Raw genomic sequence first — 10,757 nt, 5'->3', positions numbered from 1 at the left:
TGAAATTGTAAGCATCTTTTTAGGCCCTAAAACTTTGTGACATGGTTTCCCTTCCAAACAGAGAATGGCCAGCTGCATAATGTAAAACATTAATGATAATAATGTCAAAAAAAATACAGTGAAGTGCAAACAGCAGCATTTCCCCAACATTTGCCCCAGTATACAGTCAGTATAAACTCGCATGCCACTGGGCTTGAATGACATGCAGGCATTAGGGTGTAACTGGCAGGCTAACGTTTGCTTCCTAGTATTCAGTTTTTCTTTATTTGCTCAGTTTTGGGCAAAATAATTCATTTTCAAACTACTGTGAATAATCTGTTTTGGAATTTAAATCTGATCTGATTAGAGCTGGTTGGTGCTGAAGGAGCAGCGTAGTCTTCTACCATCGACTCACATCACCCCTTATTTTCTGCAGTCTGTGTTGGTTTGGGTTGGTTTTATCTGTGCTTTACTCAGGAAAAGGGAATAATAAAAGAAGAGAAACTAAGCATGGTGTTTTTGTTGAAGAGTAGAACCATCGAGAGCGCCCCCTGCTGGATGTTTGCAGACATAAACAATTTTCCTAAAGCAAGTCTTACTAATTTAATGCAAATCTTTGTGGGCTTTTTTTAACCAGTCAAAAAAGCATTTAGTTTTGATACAAAATATATGCAAATTATTCTCTGAATAAAGCATTCAGTCACACATGACCTCATAAATGAACTGACTACAAATGAAGTCCTACAATCACAGTTAGACTTCCTGAAAGTAAATGTGAGATAAAGTGTATTCACACGTACAGGGCATTTTAAAAATGATTTTGGTGATGATGCTTCACTGGTCCCTTTGTTTCCTAAAGTTCCTCTTAAATTTAATCATCAGCAGGGTTTTTTTCTGTAAATCCTTACTCTAGATACTGCAGCACTGCTATAAGAGGTAGGTATGTTTACAGCAGAAGTAGCCAAGGTTCCTTTTTTCATTCTGTCCCCCCCCCCCACACACACACACTCCACACATACAACTCTTTTGATGCTTTATCTGGAACATTGCTGCTACACTGTGTTCACACTGTTTTACTCAGGTTTTTTTTACCTCAGTAACTGCTGTGTTTTTGTCTGTCATCTGACTGCGTGACTCACAGATTACAGCATGTTAATATCTCTGCACCTTATTCCACTACCTCATGTCCAGAATAAGTGCTGTGTCAGTGCTGCACTGTCCTGTCTGTTTACTGTGTCTAATGTCTGTTTATCGTATTTATTGTTTCTAGTTTAATTTTTGTTTGCACACTATGTCTGCACGTTTGCACTTTGTGCATTGTGTTCCTTGTTTCACTGTGTTGTTCCTGGAGGAACGTAATTTCAGTCCACTGTGTACTTGTACATAGATGGAATGACAATAAAAGCCTCTTGACTTGACTTCAGATTAATGGAAAATGTGCTGTATATAGTTCTTTTTTAATGGTTCTGTATAGCACCAAAATGGGTTCTGCTATTGTTATGATATCAAGCTTGTACCAATTAAAGAATCCTTTTTGGTGTTATGATTCACCATGCAAATGGCGTCTTGAATGTCATGGTTCTAGACAGCATCATTGTCTTATTAAAGAACACTTTTAAGAGTGTAGGTGGTGATACAGTGGGTACAAAAGTGGAATTAAAAAAGGTAGGAGTTATAGACAAACATTCTGCATGGGAAGTTTTTTAGCACCAGACTAAAGGCCTTCAAGTGAGAACAAGGCCCAGTCCCACTTCCTTTTACCCCTACCCCTTGCTTTTGAGTGTCTCCTGGCCACTTGGGACTGAGTTATAGGATAGTAGTTGAAATTGTCCCTCTGAAATGGGACCCTCAAATAAAAAGAGCATTACTTCATCAACAGCTTAAACCAGCCATGAGGGGTGTACTTTGTGTACTTCTGGAGCTGGTCCCAAGCCCAGATAAATGGTGAGGGTTGCGTCAGGAAGGGCATCCGGCGTAAAACTTGTGCCAAAACTATCATGCGGATCACAAATATGATTGCCATACCGGATCGGTCGAGGCCCGAGTTAACAACGACCACCTCCGGTGCTGTTGACCAGCAGGGTGCCGGTGGAAATTGGACTACTGTAGGTCGAAGACCATCAAAGAGGAGAGGAGGAAGAGAGAGAAGGAAAGGCAGCAAGAGAGAAGGAAAGGCAGGAGTGTGGAGGTTAGAGTAGGGACTCTGAACATAGGGACAATGACTGGTAAAGGCAGAGAGCTTGCAGACATGATGGAGAGAAGGAAGGTAGATATTCTGTGTGTCCAGGAGACCAGCTGGAAAGGAAGCAAGGCCAGGAACATTGGAGGTGGATTCAAACTGTTCTATCATGGTGTAGAGAGGAAGAGAAATGGAGTAGGGATAATCCTAAAGGAACAGTTTGGGGAAAGTGTTCTGGATGTAAAGAGAGTGTCAGACAGGATCATGAGCCTGAAGTTGGAGGTTGATGATGTGATTTTGAATGTGGTCAGTTCATATGCACCACAGGTTGGTTAGCAGTTAGAGGAGAAAGAGGAATTTTGAAGAAAGATGGATGTAGTGGTAGATGGTGTCCCTAGAGAGGAGAGATTAGTGATTGGTGCAGACTTCAATGGACATGTTGGTGAAGGGAACAGAGGGGATGAAGAGGTGCTGGGTATGTATGGTGTGAAAGACAGAAATGTGGAAGGTCAGATGGTTGTAGATTTTGTAAAGAGAATGGAAATGGCTGTGGTGAACACGTATTTTCAGAAGAGGGAAGAACACAAGGTGACATACAAGAGTGGAGGGAGGTGCACACAGGTGGATTATATCCTTAGCAGGAGATGCCACCTAAAGGAGATTGGAGATTGTAAAGTGGTACCAGGGGAAAGTGTAGCAAGGCAGCATAGGGTGGTTGTCTGTAGAATGAGATTAGAAATAAAGAAGAGGAAGAGAGTGAAGACAGAGCCAAAGATTAGATGGTGGAAGCTGAAGGAGGAGGATGGTTGCAGGCAGTTCAGGGAAAAATTGCAACAGGCCCTTGGGGGCAGTGAGGAGCTACCTGATGACTGGGAAACTACAGCTAAGGTGGTGAGAGAAACTGGAAAGAATGTGTTGGGTGTTTTGTCTGGTCAGAGGAAAGAAGACAAGGAAAGTTGGTGGTGGAATGAGGAAGTACAGGAGAGTATTCAGAAGAAGAAGGCAGCTAAGAAAAAGTGGGATAACCAGAGAGATGAAGGAAGTAGGCAGGAGTACTGTGAGGCTAGTCGCATAGCAAAAAGAATGGTGGCAAAGGCAAAGGCTCAGGCCTATGATGACCTGTATGAGAGGCTGGACAGTAAAGAAGGAGTAAAGGACTTGTATCGTTTGGCTAAACAGAGAGAGCTGGAAAGGATGTACAGCAGGTTAGGCTGATAAAGGATAGGGAGGGAAATGTACTAGTGAGTGAACAGAGAGTGTTGAGTAGATGGAAGGAATACTTTGAAGAACTAATGAATGAGGAAAACAAGACAGAGAGGAGGACAACAGGGGGAGAGATAGTGGATTAGGAAGTGCAGAGAATTAGCAAGGTGGAAGTGAGGGCAGCTTTAAAAAGGATGAAGAATGGAAAGGCAGTTGGTCCAGATGACATACCTGTGGAGGTATGGAGATGTTTAGGAGAGAAGGCAGTGGACTTTTTAACCAGGTTGTTTAACAAATTTCTGGAGAGTGAGAGGATGCCTGATGAGTGGAGAAGCAGTGTATTGGTCCCCATTTTTAAGAACAAGGGTGATGTGCAGAGCTGCAGTAACTACAGAGGTATAAAGTTGATTAGCCACACCATGAAGGTATGGGAAAGAGTTGTGGAAGCAAGACTAAGGCGAGAGGTTCAGATCAGTGAGCAGCAGTTTGGTTTCATGCCCAGAAAGAGTACCACAGATGCAATTTTTGCATTGAGAGTGTTGGTAGAGAAGTACAGAGAAGGTCAGAAGGAGCTACATTGTGTCTTTGTGGATATAGAGAAGGCATATGATAGGGTGCCAAGAGAGGAACTGTGGTACTGTATTAGGAAGTCAGGTGTAGCTGAAAAGTATGTTAGGGTGGTGCAGGACATGTATGAGGATAGTGAGACAGTGGTGAGGTGTGCAGATGGAGTGACAAATGGTTTCAAGGTGAAGGTAGGGTTACATCAGGGATCAGCTTTGAGCCCCTTCTTGTTTGCAATGGTGATGGACAGGTTGACAGATGAGGTCAGGCAGGAGGCTCCATGGACCATGATGTTTGCAGATGACATTGTAATCTGTGGTGATAGTAGGGAGCAGGTGGAAGAGAATCTGGAGAGGTGGAGGTTTGCACTGGAGAGGAGAGGAATGAAGGTCAGTAGAGATAAGACGGAATACATGTGTGTGAATGAGAGGGAGGCATGTGGAAAGGTGAAGACGCAAAGGTGTATGACTTCAAAGGTGGATGACTTCAAATATCTTGGGTCAACCATCCAGAGCAATGGACAGTGCAAAACAGAGGTGAGGAAGAGGGTGCAGGCAGGATGGAGTGGGTGGAGACAGGTGTCAGGGCTGATGTGTAACAGAAAGATAGCAGCAAGAGTGAAAGGGAAGAATTACAAGACAGAAGTGCATCCTTCTATGATGTATGGTTTGGAGACTGTGGCTCTGTCTAAAAGACAGGAGGCTGAGCTGGAGGTGGCGGAGATGAAGATGCTGAGATTTTTGTTGGGAGTGACAAGGATGGACAAGATTAGAAATGAGCAGATAAGAGGGACAGTGAAGGTGGAACAGTTTGGAGATAAAGCCAGAGAGGCCAGGTTGAGATGGTTTGGACATGTGTTGAGGAGTAATGGTGGATATATTGGTCCAAGAATGTTGGAGATGGAGCTGCCGGGTAGAAGGAGAAGAGGTAGACCTCAGAGAAGGTTTATGGTTGAATGACATGGAGATGGTTGGTGTGAAAGTAGAGGAGGCAGTGGATAGGGCAAGATTTAGGCAGATGATCCGCTGTGGCGACCCCTAAAGGGAGCAGCCGAAAGAAGAAGAAGAAGAAGACTTCTTCAACAGCTTCTAGCGCTGCTCTGTAGGCTACCAGTCTGCAGTGACAGCAGAGGAGGGTAAAGTTCAGCTCCTCACTGTTACATTTAGGGCACCATATGCCTTCAAAGAAGGGGGCAATTATTTATTATCACCCACCCCTAATTCTTCAGTGATATGAAGCTGAAGTCAGATATTATCCAGCTTCTCGTTCGAATTTGAATCAGTTCTGATGCCTGAGGCGCCAGAAAGTAACTGCTGCATTATTTAAGGTGGAATGGGAAATTTAGCCTAGCAAGCTACTGAGACATCAGCACTACTAGTGACTTTTATGCATGTTATGAAGAAAAGGACCATAATACACTGAAACAACATTTAACTAAGATAATATGATGGTTATCGTAAATTTTTAACAGAGAAAATTCTTATATTTGTGGGTTTCTTGCCTGTTTTTCTTTTTTTCTCATATCACTCTGTTTGGAGTGGCTCTGAAAAACCTCTGTTTGGAGGGTCATGTTAGCCCCAACACTTCACCCTACCCCTCTATCTCAACAAGAATCAAGACACCTTATACCTAGGCGAGAACTTACAAAACAGAGCTGAGTGGTAGGGGTGAGGGGTGAAATGGGACTGAACCCAAGACTCAGAGATAGATTCTTCTTTAGTTTATGAACAAACCTCATTACCTGTGTTAGTCTGAATTTTAATCTGAAGGATGTTCAGGGCACCATCTGTTCACCTCAAACCACTCGTCAATGCACCTGTGTGGAGAGAGTTAACACAGTTAAACCTACAGTTACACACACACCCAGCCAAACCACTTACTCTGCTTAGCATTCCATTCAGAGCACACAGTTTATGTGTAGAACTTCATGTATTTATAAAAGTGATCATTTTTCAAATTTCAATTCATAATTTCTGCAGAGCTGAGCTGCTTCCACATCATGGAAAACCAAATTTCCTTGCTTTTTTAAAGCATAATTTGCTAAATTATGTAAATGTTCATTTCAAAGTGTACTGTTCTCTCCTCAACCCTTACAGACCATATACGGAAAATAAGCTGAAAAAACAGCCTGTTGTAAAATAACTCTTTCTGATTTCACAAAAAACAATGCATTCAGATATTCAGCCTACACCAGTTTAGCCCCGCCCACTTATGCAGAAGTTATAAGGAGTGTTTCAGTCTGGGCTGCTTTTTGTATGAGGGTAGCCAATCAGAACAGAGCTTGTTGACATATATCAGCCTCAAAGGATATAGAATACTTTAATTAATAGACGTTACTTGAATTAAGTAATTAAATCTCACTTTTTAGCCATGTGCCCTGCATTTCGTTGCTGTAGGAAAAAAAGCTTGTATCTCCAAAATGGTAACTTTACAGGAGAATGTAAGTCAATGGAACCAGACATCTTTTCAAGTAATTTTGAGCCATTTCCTTTGGTCCATTCAACATGAAATTTACAAAGAAACTTAATGGACAACGGGTATTTTCAAAGTATGTCATAAACTGAAAAACAACATAAATGGAGATACAAGGTTTTCTTCTGACATTTCTTTCTTTCTTCTATGTTGTGATTCGATGCTGATATTCTGGTCAGCCAGTATGACCATGTTGACCAGCTAAACCAGCAGAAGACCAGCATGAACCAGCTCTCTATTGTATTTTTTAGCAGGGTGGTTTAATAGATGTTAAAAGTTCCTTCAGATTTGTGCTCAGGCAAGTTCAGAGAAGATGTCAGATTTCTGATATGGACACTGATAGGTGACCCGCAAAGCGCAGGGCTGTGTTACCCTTTGTGGTAGATGCAGAGGCAGGGCAGGCGAGCGATGGTGTCGCCCTGCTGCAGCTCCTCCAGACATATTGCACATTCTCCAGCCTCCTTTGACAGCACGTCCTCTGAAAAGAGAAACATACAGTGTCTTATAGTTGAGAGAAATATTAGTGCCTCAAAGGGGAAGTCCACCAAATAAACAGAGTGGTTCAGAGTGGTTTGGTGTGAAACGCTCTGTTCTAGAGAAACTTACAGTGTCAGAACTGTTCACAGTGGTGGTGATAGGAACCAGATGTCCACCTCTAGAAGCGCCCTTACAGAAAGTTACTACATGAAATGGTTATGAATTCACTGCCTGATGACTGAGACACTGTTTTATGATAGTTGTGAGAACTTAAACTCCATTCATGGTGGAGGGATACATGCAGGGAGTTGTGAGGCAAAAAAAGTCCCTGAAACTTACTATTTCAGATTTTCCACTACTTTCCATCATCAATGTTCCATATAAACTCCTAAGACTCATGTAGGTTCACTGGTGGTTTTGGATAGTAAATACATTGTCTATATTTGTGTCGTAGTCATGGCAACTCCTGGTTCCTATCACCACCACTGTACAGACATCTGAACCATTTCACACCAAACCACTCTGAACCTCTCTGATTACACTTCACACAATGAGTTATGCAGAAATACGCTGGAGGCCAGGAAGATGGTGACTCCTGGTTGTTATCACCACCACTGTATAGAAATCTCAACTACTGAATTATGGGTAAATGTTAAAAATCAGTTTAGATCTGGTGCCAGTGATGCTACTTACAAAACACTCTTTAAACGACTTAAATTGCTAGTTGCTTAACCTGCCTGTCAGCAGAACTAATTTGGTGTGATCTCCAGGCAGGAAGCGATATTACAGTGTTACACCATCAGAGAGGAACTCAGTGACCACATGTGACCCAGCAAACTGAAATACTGAAACAGTGTTGACGAGTTTGATGAGGCCACGAATCTGCTGTTTAGTGAGTCTTTACAGAGCAATCTGATTGTGAACTCTCTCTCTCGCTCTCTCTCTCTCATGTATGTATATATATATATATATATATATATATATATATATATATATACACACACACACACACACACACACACACACACATATATATATAGTGTATATATAGGGGTGTGGTTACACACGACTAAACTAATCCCAATAACATGGATACAGCGGCCAGCAGAGGGCGATGTTTAATCACTGCTAAACAGACGCTCACTCAGGGGCCCTGCAGGAAAGATTCCAACTCTTTAGGATTTCTCTGGAAGCGTGAGGGACGGTTCCCCTGCGGTTAATAAAAATTCCACCTTATTGTTGATTAAGAGAAGCTGAAAATCTTCTTGTTCTCTCCTCTGAGAGCTGAAATTGTGTGTGCGATGCACTGGATTCAGAACTTACTGATAGACAACCTTAATCACAAAGTTAGAAGCCTGAAAGGGGGTTAAACAAACAAAGGAGCTGCTCCTCAAAGCCCTGACCCTGTGGACTCGAGCCAGACCCTGAGGCTTTGTGCACTTCTGGCTGGCACAGTGAAGTTTAGTGGAGTTTGTTGACCTTCGCCTAACTGCAGCCTCCACTGTAGCAGACAGAGGTGTGGTTTCCACAGGGGACGGAGGGACATGCCCCATTTTTCAACATCCACTTTAATCCCCAACTTTCAAACTGATGATGGGGAGTGTGAGTGGGGATGTGCACTCATTTCCATAGTTACACTGCACCTTTTTCGTTAGTTACAGTACACTCATTTCCATAGTTATAGTACACCTAATTCTTTGGTTACACTACACCCATTTCCATAGTAACACTACACCCATTTCCATAGTAACACTACACCATTTCCACATTTACACTACACCTATTTCCATAGTTACACTGTTCCCATTTTGAAAGTTACACTACACTCATTTCCATTGTACACTACACTCATTTCCACAGTAACACTACACCCATTTCCTTGGCTACACTACACTCATTTCCATTGTACACTACACTAATTTCCATAGTTACACTACACCCATTTCCATAGTTACACTACACTCAATTCTATTGTTATACTAATTTCCAATTTTTTGTCAGCTGTTAAATTCAGATCTGATGCCAGTGACACTACACACAAAATGCTCTGTATATGACCTAACTTAGCATTATCTAACAGCTACATCCTGCAGGCCAGCTGCTTAACCTGCCTATTATTTTACAATAAACCCATTTCCATGGTAACACAACACCCATTCCGACGGTTACTTACATCCATTACCAGATAAATAGTGAATATGAAAAATGTAATAAATAATGCTGATGATTAACAAGATAATATTGTGATATTTTTAAATATTGGCCCCCTGCCGAGAAACTCCCTGCAGGAAAACAAACACACACAGCCTTACCATTGTATGTCACTCTGGGCTTCGCTAAACACACCGTAAGGTGGCGCTCCATCTCATCTGAGGAGATAAACTTGGAGCAGACTGGACACTTCACACCTGGACAGAGACACACAGGATAGGCTGAGTTAATGTATCCATCAGATCAGGATTCAAGTGCATCAATTACAATCATCACGATTTTCTATAATCAACTATAATCAAACACAGCAACATTTTTTGTCAAAATATAAATATCAGGCTACTTTCAGACATAAAAATCCCAAACAGGGGCATCAGGCTGTCTGGTGTTCATTGTCTATATTCCACTGCAGTGTTAACAGCTGCTGCAGTTACATTTGTGTATTTAGTGTGTTTTTAACAAAAGCCCTGCGTTATACTAAAATAATCAAATGAAGTCATTTGGTGGAGAAATCTGAGATTTCATGATGTGGAGCTTTATTCCTGATTCTGCTGCACTGGAGTATTTTTATTAGACATGAACACAGAGATACCAGCACATTCTTTTCAGCATAAATTTGTTTCGCTCAGAAATAAACTGAGAAATAGTGAGTGTGTGTGTGTGTGTGTATGCGTGTGTGTGTGTGAGCACCTCGGTAATCTGGAATGTTAACACACCAACTGTACATTGTCACAATTCCCTACTATTCCCTATGAGATCTGTTGCATATTTCAACTATTCATGACAGTTACTCACAATTCCCTATAAATGTCCCACAATTCCTCAAAATTTCGCACAATTCTTTGCAATTACACATAATTTTCCACAATTCCCCGTAAGTATTCATAGTTACAATTTGCAACAATTATCATTAATTACTCACAGTTCAAATTCTGTGAAATTCCCCACAACCATTCACAATTTCCCACAATTCCCCAGAGAGTTTGGAGCATCAGAGTAAACTCCAGGAAGCAATGAGGGAGTCACTGCTGAGTCACTTGACTCACTGCTGAGCTAAAGCACCGATAAAACCATATCAGGCTGATATAGAGAAAGAGAGAGAGAGAGAGAGAGAGAGAGAGAGAGAGAGAGACGGATCCTCACCAAATATAGACATATAGACTCAGTGACCGCAGCCTGGCCATTGAGAGAGGCAGGTTTAAAATGTCCTGGTTAGCGAGAGAGGAGAGAGTGTGTGGTCACTGCAGGACAGGTGAGGTAGAGACAGAGGCGCACTTCCTACTAAACTGCCCAAAATATGAGGCTATTAGAAATAAATTTTTTAACCAATTTGAAAAACAGATAAACAACTTCAGGACGTTGGTAGATGAGGATAAATTAGTAATTATATTAGGAGATGGTCCATCAGCGTCCACTGCAGCCAGATATGCCATATGCTCTGGGACAATGAGTGACCGCCAAACCACAGCCTTTCCTCACAGTTATATATGTATATCTGTAATATAGATGTCCCTTTTTTCTTCGTATTTAATATATCAATATATTTGATAATTAACTTTTTTTCTCTTTTTTGTTATAAACTACATACACATATTCAATAGGCTTTGTTTTATTATTACATATACTTTTATATTATTAATGGATGATTAACACTTTCTCCTCTTAATTATTA

General features: G+C 41.5%; 1 protein-coding gene across 1 annotated transcript in view; it reads right to left on the bottom strand.

Moving 5' to 3' along the window:
* Window positions 1-10,757, bottom strand: part of znrf2b (zinc and ring finger 2b) — a 39,209-nt gene that overhangs the window by 8,358 nt on the left and 20,094 nt on the right. The window contains exons 2-4 of the mRNA XM_017703914.2: window positions 9,187-9,282; window positions 6,770-6,875; window positions 5,667-5,741 (exon numbers count right to left, since the gene is read on the bottom strand). Of these exons, the coding sequence (XP_017559403.1) occupies window positions 5,684-5,741; window positions 6,770-6,875; window positions 9,187-9,282 (260 nt within the window). The 3' untranslated portion in view covers window positions 5,667-5,683. The remainder of the gene's footprint in view (window positions 1-5,666; window positions 5,742-6,769; window positions 6,876-9,186; window positions 9,283-10,757) is intronic.

Source organism: Pygocentrus nattereri, chromosome 24, assembly GCF_015220715.1.
Source record: "Pygocentrus nattereri isolate fPygNat1 chromosome 24, fPygNat1.pri, whole genome shotgun sequence".
NCBI lineage: Eukaryota > Metazoa > Chordata > Actinopteri > Characiformes > Serrasalmidae > Pygocentrus > Pygocentrus nattereri.
Note: the sequence above shows the minus strand (reverse complement) of the source record. Positions and strands in the feature narration are given on the sequence as shown.